Consider the following 22,950-nt stretch of genomic DNA (forward strand, 5'->3'; position numbering starts at 1 on the left):
CTCGAAACTATTCGCCCGATTGACTTGAGATTTAGCATAGGTACTCCATTCGTGATGTAGACGCTAACTAAGCACGGATTTTTACGCAATTCTAGCCAAAATGAATTTTTCGTCTACCATCACATATGCCTCCCTCCCCTCCCTCTCATTCTTCTCCTCCCCTCCGTGCCCTATAATCTTTCCCCTTCCCTATATCTCTCTCTTTTTTTGGGAGCGAAATATCATTTTGACCCTCTAATCTAAGAAACCATCAGTGGCACCCGTAAATTATCGAACTCAACCCCCTACAACCACCCACGCTAATCAACCTTTGCCATGGTTACCATTGTCATGGTTATCGTTGCCATGGTTACCGTTGCTATGGTTACCGTTGCCGTGGTTACCGTTGCCATGGTTACCGTTACCATGGTTGCCGTTACCATGGTTACCGTTATCATGGTTACCGTTGCTATAATAACTGTCAAAATGATTGATTTTAAATTTTATCGATTGACTGTTGGGACGGTAGGAATTCATAATCATACGTTTTTAAGAAAGAATAGCTAAATCATTAATAACTGAAATAACTTATATGTATTGGAATAATCATGAAGGATGAACTCGATTATATCATAACACAGATAAATTAAACATAAATATTATCAAGTTGATATTGTTAAATGATTATACTGATTTTAATGATTAAAATTAAAATGGTAAATTGTGTCTGATGCGTCTTCTCTAAAAATTTTACAACGATATCGTTAAATTATTATAAAAACGGTCGATTTAAGATAATCTATATATATATAAGCGAAATACCACTCACTCATCACGAGATCTCCGAAACTATTCGCCCGATTGACTTGAAATTTAGCATAGTTACTCCATTCGTGATGTAGACGCTCACTAAGAACGGATTTTACGCAATTCCTAGCCAAAATGAATTTTTCGTCTACCATCATATGCCCTCCCCTCCTCCCTCTCATTCTTCTCCTCCCCTCCCGTGCCCTATAATCTTTCCCCTTCCCTATATCTCTCTCTTTTTTGGGAGCGAAATATCATTTTGACCCTCTAATCTAAGAAACCATCAGTGGCACCCGTAAATTATCGAACTCAACCCCCCTACAACCACCACGCTAATCAACCGTTGCCATGGTTACCATTGTCATGGTTATCGTTGCCATGGTTACCGTTGCTATGGTTACCGTTGCCGTGGTTACCGTTGCCATGGTTACCGTTACCATGGTTGCCGTTACCATGGTTACCGTTATCATGGTTACCGTTGCTATAATAACTGTCAAAATGATTGATTTTAAATTTTATCGATTGACTGTTGGGACAGTAGGAATTCATAATCATACGTTTTTAAGAAAGAATAGCTAAATCATTAATAACTGAAATAACTTATATGTATTGGAATAATCATGAAGGATGAACTCGATTATATCATAACACAGATAAATTAAACATAAATATTATCAAGTTGATATTGTTAAATGATTATACTGATTTTAATGATTAAAATTAAAATGGTAAATTGTGTCTGATGCGTATTCTCTAAAATTTTACAACGATATCGTTAAATTATTATCAAAACAGGTCGATTTAAGATAATCTATATATATATAAGCGAAATACCACTCACTCATCACGAGATCTCCGAAACTATTCGCCCGATTGACTTGAAATTTAGCATAGTTACTCCATTCGTGATGTAGACGCTCACTAAGAACGGATTTTACGCAATTCTCAGCCAAAACGAATTTTTCGTCTACCATCACATATGCCCTCCCTCCTCCCTCTCATTCTTCTCCTCCTCCGTGCCCTATAATCTTTCCCCTACCCTCTATCTCTCTCCGTTTTTGGGAGCGAAATATCATTTTGACCCTCTAATCTAAGAAACCATCAGTGGCACCCGTAAATTATCGAACTCAACCCCCCTACAACCACCCACGCTAATCAACCGTTGCCATGGTTACCATTGTCATGGTTATCGTTGCCATGGTTACCGTTGCTATGGTTACCGTTGCCGTGGTTACCGTTGCCATGGTTACCGTTACCATGGTTGCCGTTACCATGGTTACCGTTATCATGGTTACCGTTGCTATAATAACTGTCAAAATGATTGATTTTAAATTTTATCGATTGACTGTTGGGACAGTAGGAATTCATAATCATACGTTTTTAAGAAAGAATAGCTAAATCATTAATAACTGAAATAACTTATATGTATTGGAATAATCATGAAGGATGAACTCGATTATATCATAACACAGATAAATTAAACATAAATATTATCAAGTTGATATTGTTAAATGATTATACTGATTTTAATGATTAAAATTAAAATGGTAATTGTGTCTGATGCGTCTTCTCTAAAATTTTACAACGATATCGTTAAATTATTATAAAAACGGTCGATTTAAGATAATTTCTAATAAAATGAGTAATAATAAATATATTTTTAATACCACTTAATTTGTTATGAATTTATTAATAACTAGCTGATACCCGCCCGCTTCGATAGGAATACAATAAATTTTTATGGTGTAACCTAGATGAAAAATATAAACAAAATGGTTACTTTCAAAAGATAATGAATATAAATTTTGAATTAGAGAAAAGTGATTGTTTGTGATGACCGGTGTTAGCGAGTATTAAATATATGAGAAAAGTATTTTATTATTAACATTTTTTTAAAATTAAAAAATTATTGACATTTTTAAAATTAAATAATACTATGAAGCGGAAAAGAATAGGAGTTACGGATAATTATTACGTGAATCGTTCCAACATTCACGTAACAGAATAATGGAGGAGGAAGAGATTGAGAAAGAAATAGGAAGGACCTTCTTAATAAGAGTTTACAGAATATGCGAGAAAGAATTCAGATAGCTCGGACAGGGATTCGAACCCAGAACCTTCCGGTGACATGTCGGCTACTCTACCATTTGACCTATCCGGTCTAGACTAAATGTTTAGGATAACATTATTATAATGGGAACGCATCTCACTACACAGTACGTCATGGGTGATGCGGAAATCTGTCTAATGACAGATTTACTGACTAACTGACCCATTGATTGATTGATTATTAATAATAAAATACTTTTCTCATATATTTAATACTCGCTAACACCGGTTATCATAAACAATCACTTTTCTCTAATTCAAAATTTATATTAATTATCTTTTTGAAATTAATCATTTTGTTTATATTTTTCATCTAGGTTACAACATAAAATTTTATTGTATGCCCAGCGAAGCGGGTGGGTATCAGCTAGTATTTATATATGTATATGTATATATGAAAAATATATAAAAAATGCATATTGGTACTCAAATGATAGCTGTTGATGAGTGTAACATCGGAATGAGCTTATATTTTAAAAAATGTCAATAATTAAGAACTGACTTTGCTATTTTGTCAACTAATGATATTTTTGAAGATATAAGCTCATCCCGACATTAAACTCATCGAGACCTTTCATTTGAGCACCCACATCAATTTTTCATAAATTTTATATATTTATATATATGAATATATAAAAAATATATCAAAATGCATGTGAGTACTCAAATGAAAGCTCTTGATGAGTATAACTTCGGGATGAGCTTATATCTTTAAAATTGTCAATAGTTAAGAAAGTACAGTGCAATTTAACATAATGAAGAAACTACCTTGCATCTTGTGAACTATTAATATTTATAAAGATATAAGCCCACCCCGATATTACACTCATCGAGACCTTTCATTTGAGTACCTACATAAATTTTTCACATATTTATATTTATTATATGTATGAATATATGAAAAATATATTAAGAATACATGTGGGTACTAAAATGAAAGCTCTTAATGAGTGTAACATCGGAATGAGCTTATATTTTAAAAAATGTCAATAATTAAGAACTGGCTTTGCTATCTTGTCAACTAATGATATTTTTGGAGATATAAGCTCATCTCGATATTACACTCATCGAGACTTTTCATTTGAGCACCCACATCAATTTTTTATATATTTATATATACTACATATATGTATATATGAAAAATATATCAAAATGCATGTGGGTACTCAAATGAAAGCTCTTGATAAGTGTTACATCAAGATGAGCTTATACCTTCAAAAACGTTAATATTTAAGAAAGTACAGTGCAATTTAACAAAATCCATTATTTAATAAAGCAAAATTTTATTAATTTATAGTTAACAAGTTACGGCAGTCACATAGTGACTGCAAGATTGCTACTTAATATTAAATACTTGCATTAAATTTTTTTTTTATGTTTTGCAATTGCTAAAACTTTCTTTTTTCAATATTAAACTATAATTATCGTCTTGTAAAATTTTTTTTACATTACATTTAATAATATTTATTATTATTATTATGCCACTCCAGGATTAGATGTGCCATTTAAAATCCTAATAAGCACCAAAAATTAAAATAAATCAAACTACTTAATTTCTTCCGCGTTTGAAATGTCAATTTTTAACTTTTAAAGTCAACGTTGAATATTAAAAAAATATAAATGGTTATTAAGTTGAAAAATATGAAATTTATTCCGAGTTTACTTTATCAGTGATCGAATGCGTCATGAAAAGTATAAGAATGCATAGGATCGCAGTAGAGATATGTAAAATTGTAAGACGGCAGATGGAAGATGAAGATATAAATGTAGAGCATTAGCATATGTTGCGGATACTTTCCGATATGGGATGCAGAGGAAAGAAGGAAGGAAGGAAAAAGGAATGGATCCAACAGAACATTTCTGGATTCTCGTATAGTGGTTTATAAGCATCTATTATCCATTATAGCATTCTGAATGCTTATGCAGCGTATCACAAGATTTCTTCTGTCTTCTGTCTTTATATTACTTGCTCTCCCGCCCTGAGACGTCAAAATGGAATAAAGCGCTTGAAGAAGAGTGCCTGATGCGAATGCGATAACCATTAAACTGATGATTGCCAGAGTAGTGAGGACTTTTAACTATTTAGTGCCCGCTTTGAGTGCTGAATTTTTATATACGATTCTGAGCCATTGAAAACACAGAGGAGAAATAAATGCGATACACTAGCTATTGTCGATTTATTTTTATGTTAAACTATCAACTATTGTTCTTCACGATCGCTATAAACGATTTTAATCCTCTTTTATGAGCCCGCTAGCAGGATTTTAAATTTTTAAATGTAATAGAGCTTGCATTAGCTTTTTATAGCGTGTTTAGCATTTTAAATTCGGTGATAAAAAGGTTTATCAACATCAATTCTTAACTCGCGGGTTTAAGAGGTTGCAAGATCCAGATATATTTTATGGAAATTTATTTTATATATGTGTAGAGAGTCCTTTAAAATTAAATTATTGTAAACGTTTTATTTTTTAGTATTTACAATGAGAGACAATTTTATTTAATAGTAATAAAAAAGTTTATTTGGACTTGAAAAAAAAAACTTAGTTAATATTAATAAAATTATATTTAATATCCACAGATTCGGTAGAATCTGGCGCCAAGTTCCGTTCAAATCTGCTGTAAACGGAGCGCCAGACTACCGACTGTGTTTACTGTAAGCAGAACGGTATTTTGAGGTTGCAAAATTTTATTTAATTCTACGGTACTTTTTTTTCCTAAATTGTATATTATAACAGTAATTCATACTTTATTTGACTGTTATTAATTAATTATAGTCACTTATAACAATTAATCTACTTGAAATTATTAAATTTAATCAGCACAAACTATAGCAACGCAAAAATTTCGATCCTGACTTTTTTTTCGATGGGCAAAGTGATCTGCCACAGACTAAATAATTCGAGAATGCATAGTAATCCTTCATTAGATGGGAAACTACAGTTAAAAATAGATATTTCACAGCTTGCATCTACGCCCGCCAGGGTGCGCTGGAATTATTTTTACATAAACTGTAGTTTCAAGGGGATAGTTTGCTATAAAAAATGCAACCAACGCAAGATTTAATTAAGTTGGTACCAATTGTAAATTTTTATTATAATTACAAAAAATACTAAAATCCGAACAAAAACAGTTTCACTGTAAAAAAATCGCGCCAAGTCCACGTTCATAAGACTATTAAGAAAAAAAAATTTGTTTTCTTTACAAAATATATAAAATAAAAAATTAAAAATCCAAGTAACCGATATGATTGTTTATGATTTTCGGAAATTAAAAAAAATTTTGTTATAAATTTAAAAATTAAGAAAAAAATTTTGGAACGTACTTGGTGTGCGTCATTGTGTATTTCAATTTTTTTAAATTTTGCAACCGCGCACACTAAATACGTTCCAAACTTTTTTTCTTAATTTTTAAATTTATAGCAAAATTTTTTTAATTTCCGAAAATCATAAACAATCATATCGGTTACTTGGATTTTTTAATTTTTTTATTTTATATATTTTTGTAAAGAAAAAAACAAATTTTTTTTTTCTTAATAGTCTTATGAACGTGGACTTGGCGCGATTTTTTTACAGTGAAACTGTTTTTGTTCGGATTAATAAAACTTTATTAGTATTTAACACTTCGTAGGTCGCATAATGAGCGCGGCGCCGCCTTTTTTGCATTTTTTTTTCTCGAAATTGAGTTCATTAATTATTTTGAAAAAAATTAAGTGCATTCTTTTAACCTTTTTGAAAATTGTGACGTTATTAATAAGCATAAAACTATGTACAAAGTAATTTAAAAAAGGAATTTTCGGAACCGGGCGGCGCTATGCCGCCAAAATGGGGTGACATCCGGACGTCCACGTAAAATTTTTTTCAAAACGTTTTTTTTTTTTTTTTTCAAAATAGCAACATGAAATGACTTTAGAAAGTAAAAGATGATTTAATTTAAGTGTTTTTCGGTGTACATCTACTTACATTATTAAATAAGTGTAATATGGTTGTGATAGAAGCATTCAAAGATCACAAAATTGCTTGGTCTTGACGAGTCGAGTATAAAGCACAACCTCACGCGCTTCGCGCTATGAGGCGTGCAAAAAAAAATTAATATTGATCAATTTAATTTATTAAGATATATAAACATATAAAAGTTAAATGTACTTAATTACAATACATAATTCATGTTTCATAACATAACAGAAATTTATATTAATTATAATTTAGTCAAATATATTTTCACAGTAATATCTTTTGATAAATAATATTAAGATTTTTCAACGAGACATCCTAACCTAACCTATTTGTTAATTTCCGACTTTTATGTTGTCTTTATGACAGACAGCGTCTTTTACATACTAAGAAAAATTTATTAGTATTTAATAAAACATATATTAGTATTTAAGAAAATTTTTATTAGTATTTAAGGAAATTTTATTAAATTTTTATTTGGGATTAGCTAAATAAATGTTTTATTAAAGAGTAATAAAATTTCATTACTATTAAATAAAATTGTCTCTCAGTATATTTATTTAAATTATTTTTTGAATTTTAATTAAAAAAATTTTAAACTTAGTTTTTTCGAAAAATTTGTATCAAATTAGTATTTAATTTTTTTTCTAATTAATTTATTTTAATTAACAAAAAAAAGCAAAGCTCAATTTTGTTGGAAATTTTTGATAGAAATTTCTGTTTCAAATTTTTTTCTAATTTATTCAAATTTATTTTAATTGAAAAAATATGGGACTTAATTTGGTAAAAATTATTGTTTAGAATGTTTTTGTTATTAACAAAAATATTAAAAAAAATTTTAATTATCGATTTTTAGAATTTAAAAACTACCAATTCTTCAAAAACTTTTATACCTGTCGCGCAAAAAATTTTTTTACCAGTCAAAAAGACTTTTATAGACTATTTAAAAAAATTTTTTTCATTTTTATAAACTACCCTCTTTTTTAAAAATTCAAATAGAAAATTGTAACAAAAAAAGTTCGAATATGAGTATTAAAATTAAAGTGTGGAAGAGCGTTATGTATATGAAAGGTATAAGCGTAGGTGGACGATCGATAGAGCAGGTGGCAGCACATTGGGTTAGCTTCCTAGTTCACTTCCGCTTGTGTGCCTTGGGTTCGCATGGCATTATAATAGATCAGCCGATTTCTCGTCAATCATTTTATTCATATCAGTTAAGAATATATTTAATGTCATTTATACAATTAGCTGGTTCTAAAAAGGCCAGGCGGTATTAAATTCTTTATTATAGTTAATAACAATAATAATTAATACGAATTTAAATCTTGTGATCTACTTTAATTTAATTTTATAAATTTGATTTAATATTGTATTAATTTTCGATTGAATCTTATGACTAAATCAATTTTTTTAATGAAAAATTGACATTGAAAATTGAATTAATTTTTTTGTATATAAATTTGTAAATTAAAAGTTTACCTTTCGGATATCTTCCAAGACATGGATTTCTGGTGACAGACCACCGTGAACACACAAGAACTGTTGGTTCATCAGGGCCGCTAGTGGTAAACAGTCGAACGCGTCCATACACGCATCGTATACTTTCTCCGAGTATTTTATTTTGCCTGAAACAATTAAAAAAAAAAAAATTACTTTGTAATTTATAATTAAAATACTAGCAACCTTGCAGTCACTATGTGACTGCCATGACTTGTGAACTATAAATAAATAAAATTTTACCTTAAAAGTAATGATTTTTGTTAAATTGCACTGTACTTTCTTAAATATTGACATATTTAAAGATATAAACTCACCCCGATGTTAGACTCATCAAGAGCTTTCATTTGAGTACCCACATGCATTTTCATATAGTTTTCATATATTCATATATATAAATATATAAAATATATGAAAAATTGATGTGGATACTCAAATGAAAGGTTTCGATGAGTGTAACATCGGGATGAGCTTATATCTTCAAAAATATAATTTGTTCACAAGATAACAAAGTCAGTTCTTAATTATTGACATTTTTAAAGATATAATCTCATCCCGATGTTACATTCATCAAGAGCTTTCATTTGAGTACCCACATGCATTTTGATATATTTTTCATATATACATATATATAATATATATAAATATATATGAAAAATTGATGTGGGTACTCAAATGAAAGGTCTCGATGAGTCTAACATCGGGGTGAGCTTATATCTTTAAATATGTCATTAGTTGACAAGATAGTAAAGTCAGTTCTTAATTATTGACATTTTTAAAGATATAATCTCATCCCGATGTTACATTCATCATGAGCTTTCATTTGAGTACCCACATGCATTTTGATATATTTTTCATATATACATATATATAAATATATAAAATATATGAAAAATTTATATGGGTACTCAAATGAAAGGTCTCGATGAGTGTAGCTTCGGGATGAGCTTATATCTTGAAAAATGTCAATAGTTCACAAGATACAAGGAAATTTCTTAATTATTGAACTTTTTGAAGATATAAGCTCATTCCGATGTTACACTCATCAAGAGCTTTCATTTGAGTACCCACATGCATTTTAATATATTTTTCATATATACATATATATGAAATATATAAATATATGAAAAATTGATGTGGGTACTTAAATGAAAGGTCTTGATAAGTGTAACATCGGGATGAGCTTATATCTTTAAAAATATCAATAGTTTACAAGAAACAAGGTCTTTTCTTAATTATGTATGTAGAGATAGAGCATTTTTGAATGCAGCCTAAATACTTATCAAAAATTGACTATTGGTAAGAATGATATGAAACTATGAAAAGGCACAATTCCAGGTCAAGACTTTTCCAACAAAATTAAATTTAACCATAAAAACCCATTTTATCATATAAAGACACTAGCTACAAAATTTTGCTTATTCTCTTAATGATATAGATATAAATAATTAATGAAGCGGAGTGATGGATGGTCATTAGGGAAATTTAAAGATAATTAAATTTTAAATTAATAAAAATTGGGTCTGAATCTTTTTGTCGGGGAGTTGACTGATATTTAACCTTAATGAGGGATTTAACATTTAAAATGGTCATTACTCTAAAGTTTAACAGACAGGAAATCCAGGTTTAAAAAAGGATTTTTGTTTTGGATTAACTTGTAAATAGAACGGAAGTTATTTAAATAAATTATATATTTTAATGAGCCCAAGTCGTGATAAGTAATAAATTAATTTTGCTAAAAATTATTTTCTCGCTGGTAAGAATTTATTTAAAAAACAAAATATTTTCCCTTGAACTTTGTTACTGAGCCGACAGAATTAATGAGATTTGAATAAACTAAAAATTAAACCCACCGGAAATTATTCCAACCCCGAATAATTATATGAAAAAATAATTTCTCGAGATAAATTATTAATGACTTTAAATATTCAGTCATAGTAACTCTATTTTTTAGCATTTTAAATAAACCCAAGAAAACTCGTTAATTATAAGCATTTATTTCAATTCGTGGTCTTAAATGGAAATTTTTTGAACTTTTTTCCGCAATAGCTTCTTTTAAATTACAAAGTAACATTACTGAGCAACTGGAGCAAGAACACAAGACCGAACACTAAAAGTTCAACAGCTAAAGAAATTAACAGGAACCAGTCAGTTTTACTCACTGCTGAAGTTCTTTTAACAAAATTGTTAAATTTTTCACGTCAATGACCAACTTTAAGTTTTATTTTGTTTCTTATTCTTAAGTTTTTTGTTTTTAAGTGTGTCAAGTTACAAATTACTCGGAGGAAACATTTGCCTTTTATTCTATTCATTTAATCTTTAGTTGTGTGTGCATATGAAGAGGTTGATTTTTGCTTATTGAAAATTTAAATTTTTATATTTTTTAGCAAGTGATTTTTTTATTTTTTATTATTATTATACATATAATAAAAAAAATTAGTAAAATTTTGTTTTTAGTAAATTTGTATATTTTTAAAGTTAAATTTAGTGTAATTGGAAAAATCTTGACCTGAATTTGTATATTTTCAAGGTTTCATTTCTCACCGATAGTCAATTTATTATAATAAGTATTTAGGCTGCATTCGAAAATACTCTAGATACATAATTAAGAAATGACCTTGTATCTTGTGAAACATTGACATTTTTAAAAAAATAAGCTCATCCCGATGTTACCCTTATCAAGACCTTTCATTTGAGTACCAACATCAATTTTTCATATATTTTATATATTTATATATATGTATATATGAAAAATATATCAAAATGCATGTGGGTACTCAAATGAAAGCTCTTGTTGAATGTAACATCAGGATGAGCTTATATAATTAAAAATGTCAATAATAAGGAACTGACTTTACTATCTTGTCAACTAATCATATTTTTGAAGATCTAAGCTCATCTCGATATTACACTCATTGAGACCTTTCAATTGAGTACCCACATCAATTTTTATATATTTCATATATTTATATATATATACAGGGTGTCCAGAAGTAACGGACGCCATTTAGCATCTGATAAACAAAATAATTCTGAGACGAAGTCCTTAGCCATTTTAATCAGACATAGATAATTAGTATTAATTAAAATAACGTCCTTTATGCGTTAGAGAGAGAGCGCTAGTGTCAAGTCAAGTGCGTTTCAACGAAGACGCTTTGCACGTGTGAATGTGTAAATATGTGTGATTACGTTAGCTATATGAAGCTATAGAAGCTAGGTTAGTCATACAGTTAGTTGTGTCTTGTTTGGCACATACTTTACTGGACACTGGCGCTCTCTCTCTAACAAATAAAGAGACGTTATTTTTAATTAATAATTAATTATCTATGCGGTTAATTGAAAAATGGCTGGACTTTCGTCTTAGAATTATTTTTCATCAGATGCTACAATGGCGTCCGTGCAGGACACCTGTATATAAATATATGAAAAATATATCAAAATGCATGTGGGTACTCAAATGAAAGCTCTTGATGAGTGTAACAACAGGATGATCTTATATCTTAAAAAATCTCAATAATTAAGAACTGACTTTGCTATCTTGTAAACTAATGATATTTTTTAAGATATAAGCTTATCCCGATGTTACACTCATCAAGACCTTTCATTTGAGTACCCACATCAATTTTTTAAATATTTTATATTTATATATATAAATATATGAAAAATATCAAAATGCATGTGGGTAGTCAAATGAAAGCTCTTGTTGAATGTAACATCAGGATGAGCTTATATCATTAAAAATGTCAATAATAAGGAACTGACTTTACTATCTTGTCAACTAATCATATTTTTGAAGATCTAAGCTCATCTCGATATTACACTCATTGAGACCTTTCAATTGAGTACCCACATCAATTTTTATATATTTCATATATTTATATATATATAAATATATGAAAAATATATCAAAATGCATGTGGGTACTCAAATGAAAGCTCTTGTTGAATGTAACATCAGGATGATCTTATATCTTAAGAAATGTCAATAATTAATAACTGACTTTGCTATCTTGTAAACTAATGATATTTTTTAAGATATAAGCTTATCCCGATGTTACACTCATCAAGACCTTTCATTTGAGTACCCACATCAATTTTTTATATATTTTATATTTATATATATAAATATATGAAAAATATATCAAAATGCATGTGGGTAGTCAAATGAAAGCTCTTGTTGAATGTAACATCAGGATGAGCTTATATCATTAAAAATGTCAATAATAAGGAACTGACTTTACTATCTTGTCAACTAATCATATTTTTGAAGATATAAGCTCATCTGGATATTACACTCATTGAGACCTTTCATTTGAGTACCCACATCAATTTTTATATATTTCATATATTTATATATATAAATATATGAAAAATATATCAGAATGCATGTGGGTACTCAAATGAAAGCTCTTGATGAGTGTAACAACAGGATGATCTTATATCTTAAAAAATGTCAATAATTAATAACTGACTTTGCTATCTTGTAAACTAATGATATTTTTTAAGATATAAGCTCATCCCGTTGTTACACTCATTGAGACCTTTCAATTGAGTACCCACATCAATTTTTATATATTTTATATATTTATATATATGAATATATGAAAAATATATAAAAATGCATGTGGGTACTCAAATGACAGCTCTCGATGAGTGTAACATCGGAATGAGCTTAAATTAATTAATCCTGAGAAAAATATTCTTCTATGTAAAAAAAATTAATCCTTCAATTTTAAATAAATGAAACAATTTTCAGTATTTGTAAAAAAAAATTGAAAAAATATTTTATTGCAATAAAAATATGTATAAAACCTTTTAACCTCTTTCCGACAGAAACATTTCAATAGAATTTGGCCATAAAACTTTTGATTCAATCATCAAACACTTGGTATATATTTGCCAATACTCGAACAGACAAATTTATCGTGTCAACAAGGTAAAAAAAAATGAATTTGATGAAATTTATAGGATTTATTCGAGCAACAACGAAATAACAAATTGGCAGATGGACATTAGTCTGTGTATGAGATGAGATGAGATAAAATAAAAATTAAACACTTAAACAGAACACAGTGACTGGATTACTGCCAGACATGTGCTGGGAGTGCTTTCACAATTTTAGTTTCCGCTAGCCAAATCCTATTGTCTCGAGTTGACAATGTCTATGAGTAATAAAAAATAAATAAAATCAAATATAAATAGTTTGTAGTTGTAGCTTTGTATCAGGATTTTAATTTATCGCGACAATAAAACAAAACCGTTAGATTTATTGATACAAGGGACAGTAATCACCATTGGCAATCAATTTTCTCGGGTTCTCGGGTCTCGCCTCTCGATTCTCGGTTCTCCTATCTACCGTCTAATCCTGTTCGCCCGTCAATCGGTACCAACCTCCTTGGTGTCCGTTTTATTGACGACAAATCCCTCTCAAATGTCACTAGGACGAGAAATTTCCAACGAATCGCCTTTACATCTTTTCTGACCTTTTTTTATTTCAACACTTGCTGTCACGTCAACACTAATAAAATATAAGGCTATGCTTCATTGCAAAAAAAAAATTTTTTTTCTATAAATTCCCACAATACAAAAAGAATAATCTATATTATTAAAAGAATTAGAAAAATTTTGTTGCCAGGATAGTTATTGAGGCTGCATTAAAAAATAGTCGATCTCTATATACATAATTAAGAAATGACCTTGTATCTCTTGAAATATTGACATTTTTGAACATATAAGCTCATCTCGATGTTACACTCATCGAAACCTTTCATTTGAGTACCCACATCAATTTTTCATATATTTTATATATTTATATATATGTATATATGAAAAATATACCAAAATACATGTGGGTACGCAAATGAAAGCTCTTGATGAGTGTAACATCGGGATGAGCTTATATCTCAAAAAATGTCAATAATTAATTTAAGAACTAACTTTGCTCTCCTGTCAACTAATGATATTTTCGAAGATATAAGCTCATCTCGATATTACACTTATCAAGAGCTTTCATTTGAGTACTCACATGCATTTTCATATATTTTTCATATGTACATATATATAATATATATAAATATATGAAAAGTTGATGTGGGTACTCAAATGAAAGGCCTCAATGAGTGTAACATCGGGATGAGCTTATATCTTTAAAAATGTCAATAGTTGAGAAAATACAGTGCAATTTAATATAATTAAGAAATGACCTTGTATCTTGTGAACTATTGACATTTTTAAAGATATAAGCTCATCCCGATGTTACACTCATCAAGAGCTTTCATTTGAGTACCCACATCAATTTTTTATATATTTTACATATTTATATATATGAATATATGAAAAATATATCAAAATGCATGTGGGTACTCAAATGAAAGCTCTTGATGAGTGTAACATCGGGATGAGCTTATATCTTTAAAAACATCAATATTTAAGAAAGTACAATGCAATTTAACAAGAGTCATTATTTAATAATGCAAAATTTTATTTATTTGTAGTTCACAAATCACAGCAGTCTCATAATGACTTCAAGGTTACTAATAATAATAATAATAATAATTTTCTAAATTTATTCAAACCAAACAATTATTTCACTTGAAGTAAAATAATACAAATTAAATCTCTAATCTTTCAGTTAACTTTCCCGAATTATTCAAATTATGCATTTGGAACCCGGAGAAAGTAAATTTCTCCCGGCCTTCAAAATTAAGATTCTTATTCAAAGTTTAAATCAACATAATTCCCGCATAATTATTTAAAAAAAAATCGCATCCTATCCATATATTATAAAAAGTTACTACTAAAATTATTCAATCAAATCAAAGTGATTTTAGTATTGTTGACCCGGAAAACTCACAAAATTACCGATAATATAAAAAAAATTACAAAAAACTAAAAGTTTTATCGAAAAAAAGCAGCCCGCAGCTAGAAAAGTTTTGCAGAAAATCAGAACGAGATTTATGAGTAGTTACTTTTATTTAACTACATATATATGAAATCCTTGGCATGAATAAGATAAACCCGTTCAGGGAATTTGAATGGAAGCAAGTATAATAGAAAAGCTCGAATATGTAAACTATTCAGAACGTTACAAATATATATATTTATATAAAGAAACTTACATTCTTGTTTAAATGTGAAGTATTCCGTGAGATGCCGGCACTCGTGGTTGCCTCTGAGTAGGAAGAGAGTGGTTGGATGGCACAGTTTCAGTGCCCACAGGTACAATACGCACTGAAAATAAAATAAAACAAAATTAAATTAAAATATAATTAACTTCAAGACAATGTTAAGACAAGCCAATTAGACAGAAGTCATGAGGTTCGGCGACAATTGACAAACCGCCATATTAACGGTTGACTTGTTGTAAAATTTTCCGACAAATAAAATCAACAATAGATCCATTGTCTGCTGATCCATTGGCACTTTATTCTTACAAGTTTATAAATAGGCTGGGAGATTAATGAAAAATTGAAGTAGGTGGGAAATAAAATGTCGGTTTCGTTGGAAGGAATTTTATTAAGTGTGCCAGTGAATCGTCTGGTGGTAGTGCTCTTTGTTGATAGTGTTTCAAAGTTTGTCCCAAGTTTGGCGGTGAGTCACAAGCTTCGGTTGCTCGGTCAGACGATACCAGGCTTGCTCTACGGAAAGTAGTCAAGTGGACGTCGTGGCAGACGCGGTAATTTGACTTAACTAACTATTCCCCTAGCTAAGGGACTGTTACTGCTACTTTCATTAAATATTATCATTATTATGCTCAGCTTCAAGTACTTCGCTTCCGAATTTTGTTTTAAATGTCAGCTGATGTTACTTTTTAATTAATAATTTATCTGATTTATTTTTTATGTAAAAATTTGGTTCATGGAAAAAATGTAAACTGTAATAAATGATAGTCGATTTGTTATAAGTAATGATCAACTGGAAAAAATTACCGTTTCAAACAGTAAAATAGTGATTTTAACAATCACTGTGTAATATTTATCATTTAAATGCTACACGGAAAAAAAAAATTTCGTTCTGGTAACCTAACTGTAGAGTTACCACAACTATACACGGTTTACTATTCTCTGTAGAGTTACAGTAACATAATGTTATTTAGTTCTGATAACTCAATGTTGTTGAGCTCTCAGAGCTCTACGGGATTGTTCTCAGAGCCAAACGGTATAGTTGGGAGCACCCTACGTTGTGCAGTAGTGGAGTGCGCTGACATATTTCATAAACTTCTAAAATGACAAACAGAATTATTTTGTTACTCATCCATATTATTAAAAAAGGCCATTCGGCCATACCCGACATGGATAGGTAGATTTCTTAGATGAATATTGAAAAAAATACGTAATTTAAAAACAAAATACTAGAATAATTTTTCAAAGTCACAGAATTAATTAAAAAAATCATCAAAACTAGACAAATGATAGTTTAAATTGAAGGTAATAAACTGAAGTTTAAGATAAATTTGATAGATTTTATCTTTTTTTTACACCTGGAAAATTATTTTCACAAAATATACAAAATTCAAAATTTTTTGAAAATGAAAAAAATTTTCAAACACCCACAACTCGAAAACTAACCAGCCGATTTTGCTCATCTTCGAACTTGATCTTGGTATTGATCCATAGAATAAGTCCACAAAATTTCATAAAGATCGGTTGAGAACTGTGGGCGCAATCCTGCTGACATGGCGCGTTATATCACATATATATATATATATATATATATATATACATAAATACATATATAAACTTTTGAGCCAATGCTATTTTTCGACATTACTCGATGAAATAAAACATATTATGACAAAATTTTATTAAAATTAAGACATGAGACTGGCTACAATAGTTAGATTTCTAAAGAAATCTACCTAAAAGGCCATTCGGCAGCCGAAATGGAAGTAGATTTTTCAAATAAAGAAAATTGATTTTTAATAAAATAATATAATAACACTAATAATGTATAACTTAATTTATGAATTAAAAACAAGATTCAATAATAAATTTAAAACTATTTAGAACAAATTTTGGAAAAAAAATTAACTTTTAAAGAAAAAGTTTCTCAAAGAATTGCAAAGATTATAAAATTTGAATTATAAATGACCAAATTTTAAATAACTGCTTAGGAACAACAATTTGCAAATCAATCAGATGTTTGAAACCGGATAAAATTTTAATTGAAGAAAACAATATATAGAACTAATTTATGACATATTTACTGACGAATTACCTGAAAACATTACACGAAAGACTAATCATTATCGTAATTATTGAATTTACATCATGATTAAGCTGTGATGCAGACAATAATTCTAAAACGGCTGCAACAGTAAAACTGTTTCATTAAACGAATTCTAAAAGGAGTAATATTGAGGCTATTACCACTTCTGAGTAGTGAAAATTGAAGCTTTTTAAAAGAGCTTTGCGATGCATTTTACCGAATTTTTATATCTTGTCTCGATCAGTAATTATATCAAGTTGAAGTAGTGAAAACATCAATTTTTACGATTTTCAAAATTTCAAAATCCTGTCATTTCCAAATTACTCGCCCGATTAAGCTCATCTTCGAACTCAAACTTGGTCTTGATCGATAGATAAAGCATGCTGAGTTTGAGAAAAATCGGTTATAAATTGAAAACGCTATCGTGCTGACAAGCCGCGTTATATCGTATAAATATATACAGGGTGTCTCAGATGGACGCCATTGTAGCATCTGATAAACATTTCTGAGACGAAGTCCTTGGCCATTTTTTAATCAGACGATAATTAATTATTAATTAAAAATAACGTCCTTTATGCGTTAGAGGGAGAGCACCAGTGTCAAGTCAAGTGTTCCAACGAAGATGCTTGCACGTGTGAATGTGTAAGTAAATATGTGTGACTACGTTAGCTATAGAAACCAGTTAGTCATACAGTTAGTTGTGTCTTTGTTTGGCACATATTTTACTGGACACTGGCGCTCTCTCTCTAACAAATAAAGAGACGTTATTTTTAATTACTAATTAATTATCTATGCGGTTAATTGAAAATGGCTAAGGACTTTTCGTCTCAGAATTATTTTTCATCAAATGCTACAATGGCGTCCGTGACTTTTGGGGACACCCTGTATATATATATATATATATATATATATATATATATATATATATATGGCAAGAGTTTATATATATATATATATATATATATATATATATATATATATATATATATATATATATAAATACATACATATATAAACTTTTGAACTATATACATTTTCTGACTCAGCTCGACAAACTGAGTCAGAAAACGACTAAATTTTTTCAAAGTTGCACCATGAGGACGGCTGCAATAGTTAGATTTTTATAAAATCTACTAAAAATATATGAGGACAATTAAGTTTCCAGTTTATTTATTTAAGGAAATAGGTTTTTTTTTTTGTCAAATTGAATTTCGTTAGAACAGTTTTGTATTTGTGGTTTTTCAAGGTTCATTTGCAGTGACTGTTAATTAAATTTATTAGTTGAATATATTGTGATAAGTAATAAGTTATCGGAATACATTCAAAAGACCCCATTTAACACAAAATAAAATTTGTTTTCGTTTATTTATCTTTCCTTGTGCATATACGGTAGTGATTTTATGTCCAATATTTATTAATATAATCAAGAAAATAAGATAATTTTGTGACGACCATATTTTTATTTTACAAATAATTTTTATTTGTAATATAAGTTCTATTATTATTTTATTTCTATTATAATACTATTCTTATTTGTCATATACAATTATTGTTGGCAATATAAATTCGTTCTGTCGCATTTATTTATTGAATTATCAATGCTAAATCGTAAAAAAAATTATTAATCAGACTGCCAAAAATTTGTTATAGTCTCGAAACGATCCTGTAGAGTTGTGAGAGGTAAATAACGTTTAGCTCTCAGAGCTCAACGATGTAGAGTTGCAGGAGCCAAACGGTATTGTTACCATAAGAATATGTTAACCTACTGGAACTTTTTACAACTAACTAACTACTATAGAGTTCCTATAGCAAAATTTTTTTCTCCGTGTACAATTTATTATTTACATGGGAGAAAATACTATTTCAAACAGTAATATTCGCTATGTGAAACTCGAAAATGTTAAAGTATAATAATTAAGAATTTTGACTTTGATATTTATCATTTCGTACCTAAAAAAATGATCGCATGATACGTAAAAAATATAAACTACAGTTACTAAATTTCTATACAAGCAACGTCAATATTTACAAAGTAAAATGGTAAATTTTAAACGCAACGCTAAATATCAAACTATAATTATTGATTTGCTTGGACTGGTAAAATATATATTTTAAGAGTAGAATTTTTACTGTTTCAAATGTTAAATTCTCCGAGTGTGATACCTTCCCCTTCTCCTCATAGTATAGACTATATATTGAAACGGCAATTTTCACTGTTTGAAACTGTAATTTTTTAAGATGAAGGAGTCGTTATTTACTATAGTGACAGCTACTAATCACATTTTCGATATTAAATTATAAATTGTGGCTTTTACACTTTCTACATTAAGTTTTGTAATATTTACATTTGTGCCACCTGATGTCCGCTGTACTGTTTGGAACTAAAAAAATTAACCGGAATCCAAGTGAATTTTACAGTTTACTTTTTTCCGTGTAATAATGTATCTGATGAATTTTTGATGCACTGATGGAAGGATTTGTTTATATTTAATAAGCTTTATTAACTGTTAATAAATGTTTATTAATGGTTCATGAATATTTGTTAACTGTTAACAAATATTCATTTAAAATAAAAAGCAAAAATAGCAATTTTCTTTTGACACTTTTTATAACCCTATAGCTGGAATACCTGATAATAATTAAATTCATTAAATAAATTAACGTTTTTAATATTTAAAAATATAAAAGATAATTATGAGCTGTGATAGAATTCGGTATTTTACAATAAACGTTATTATAATGTAATATAATTAATTCAAATAATTTATAAAGATGATTATTGTTTATAAGCAATCTTCATATCATATGACATTGCAAGCGAAATAAATTCACTCAACAAAATATTTATTCACTGTTAATAAATATTTGTTAACTATTAATAAATACTTATGAACTATTAATAAATGTACTTTCCTCCCAAATAAATATCTGTTGAATAAATATTTATTAAAATTTAATAAATTAAATAATTTTCAAATAAATTAAATTATTAATAGTTAAAAAACCCTTCTATCAGTGTGTAAAAATTTGGTTGGGATTGCAAATTTTTTAAAAAATTCTGCATAAAAAATTTTGATCAGATAAAAAAACGATTTATAAAAAAAATTTTTCTATGACATTATGATTGCGATATTGACTAAGTGAAGAGAATTTTTTATCAGCATAAAATAGAGAGAAGAAAGAATTCATATTCATGGAGGATTTCGGGTCGCAGGTTTATAGTGAAAAAATAATTTTTCTTTTCAATACCGAAAGTATTTGGTCGTATAATTTTTATAGTACTGTGAGGTTATGGGAGAAAAATTTCTTCACAAAGGCATAAAAGAATGGAAGTATAAAAAGTTTAAAGGGAAAAATAAAGAAAAGCGGAGTAGAGACAAGTATGTGAGTATGAAATGCATGGATGAATGTATGAATGTATAGATGGATGTGAATATGTGAAAATGTGCCGAGCCTTCAACTACGAGCATTAAAAAGCTTTATCCGTAACAGCCGTCGGGTTTTACTGTTCACCGTCAGAATGTACACGAGAAAGCACGAAATATGGATCACTGAGAAATACGTACTTAAAAGATCATAAGTTAAGCTCTCGTGTGAAATCCCACTGACATCTTCGATTATTTTTTCTAATACTTAGCTACCAGATTTTTAATAATTTTCTTTTCTTATTTTACTTTTTGAATCAACACCTAGATTAATATTTCAAGTTGTCAACATTTTTATTAATATTATCATCTATATTATGAAGAGAATACGAAAAATTTTGTTTTCCGGATGGTCATATGATAAAATCAGTTTTTTGTTCGAAAATTTTTTATCTCTAGATACAAAATGAAGAAATTACCTTCTATCTAGTGAACTATTGACATTTTTAAAGATATAAGGTCACCCCGATGTTACACTCATCGAGATTTTTCATTTGAATACCCACATCAATTTTTCATATATATTTATATATATTATATATATGTATATATGAAAAATATATAAAAATGCATGTCTGTACTCAAATGAAAGCTCTTGATGAGTGTACCATCGGGATGAGCTCATATCTTAAAAAATGTCAATAATCAAGAACTGACTTTGCTATTTTGTCAACTAATGATATTTTTGAAAATATAAGCTGATCTCGACATTACATTCATCGAGACCTTTCATTTGAGTACCTACATCAATTTTTCATATATTTATATATATTATATATATGTAAATATGAAAAATATATAAAAATGCATGTCGGTACTCAAATGAAAGCTCTTGATGAGTGTAACATCGGGATTAGCTTATATCTTTAGAAATGTCAATATATAAAAAAGTACAGTACAATTTAACAAAATTTATTATTTAATAAAGCAAAATTTTATTTATTTATAGTTTACAAGTCACGGCAGTCACATACTGACTGCAAAGTCGCTAGTTATTATTAAGTAAATTTTTACTTAAAAAAAAATATTACGAATAAAAAATTTAAAGAACTCAATAAAAAATGTAAAACTTGTTAGAAATTTAAAATAAAATAGTTTTGCTATGACAACATCACAAATCCGATCTATTGCCAACATCGTAACAGGTGAGACGCGTAAAATGTGTGACTTGGCATCGCATCATCACGAGTTACATTTATTGTATCACAGATTGACCTCCTCTTAGATGTTATTGTAAACTTCTCAAGTTCCTTGATCTACTTCCAAGCTCTTTAACATTTCTATATTTTTTTACACTCTTCAATAATTCTGTATTTTTCTACACACTCGTTTAAAAAAATTAAATAAACAAAAAAAAATAACTAAAATAACTTTAAAGCGATAATTTATCCCAGAAGCGCGAATAAATAAAAACACCGAATAAAACGGGAAATAAAATCGCTAAATTCCTAAATTACTCCTAAATAAATAACTTTATTTTATTGATTACAGAGTTTATTTAAACAGTTTTATTTGTTGCCAGTCATGTGTGAAAATCAGTAGATAAAAAATAGACCAGAACTTAGAAATACTTGCGCATATTCATATATACATAAATTTATGTATATTTAACAAGAGTTATTTTGGCTCGCGTATTTTTATATTTATATTTATACATTTTTTTTATTTATATTTATTATCAGTCATTATTGCTTTTATTATATTTCTCTTGGGACTTATTAAGGATATTTATAAACTCACCTCGATACTGAAGTAACCCCTATCTACGTAGTCGCCTAGAAAGAGGTATTTTGTTGTTGAGGGTGGACCTCCAACCTCGAATAATTTCATAAGGTCGTAGAATTGTCCATGGATATCGCCACACACTGCAATTTTACAATAAAAAAAATTATTAGAATCTATTTTTATAAGCTCAAAAAATTATTAAAAAGATTTTTTTCTCTTATATTTCAAGGGTTCCATCTAAATTTTTTTTTT

The 22,950-nt window shown here is 28.6% G+C and overlaps 1 protein-coding gene across 11 annotated transcripts in view; it reads right to left on the reverse strand.

Moving 5' to 3' along the window:
* LOC123275262 (serine/threonine-protein phosphatase 2B catalytic subunit 3-like) overlaps window positions 1-22,950 on the reverse strand; it is a 157,747-nt gene that overhangs the window by 32,768 nt on the left and 102,029 nt on the right. For all 11 annotated transcript variants that reach the window (XM_044743258.1, XM_044743257.1, XM_044743266.1 and 8 more), the window contains 3 exons: window positions 22,714-22,838; window positions 15,460-15,571; window positions 8,325-8,470 (listed from right to left, as the gene is read on the reverse strand). In XM_044743258.1, the coding sequence (XP_044599193.1) occupies window positions 8,325-8,470; window positions 15,460-15,571; window positions 22,714-22,838 (383 nt within the window). The remainder of the gene's footprint in view (window positions 1-8,324; window positions 8,471-15,459; window positions 15,572-22,713; window positions 22,839-22,950) is intronic.

Source organism: Cotesia glomerata, linkage group LG1 (assembly GCF_020080835.1).
Source record: "Cotesia glomerata isolate CgM1 linkage group LG1, MPM_Cglom_v2.3, whole genome shotgun sequence".
NCBI classification, from domain to species: Eukaryota; Metazoa; Arthropoda; class Insecta; order Hymenoptera; family Braconidae; genus Cotesia; species Cotesia glomerata.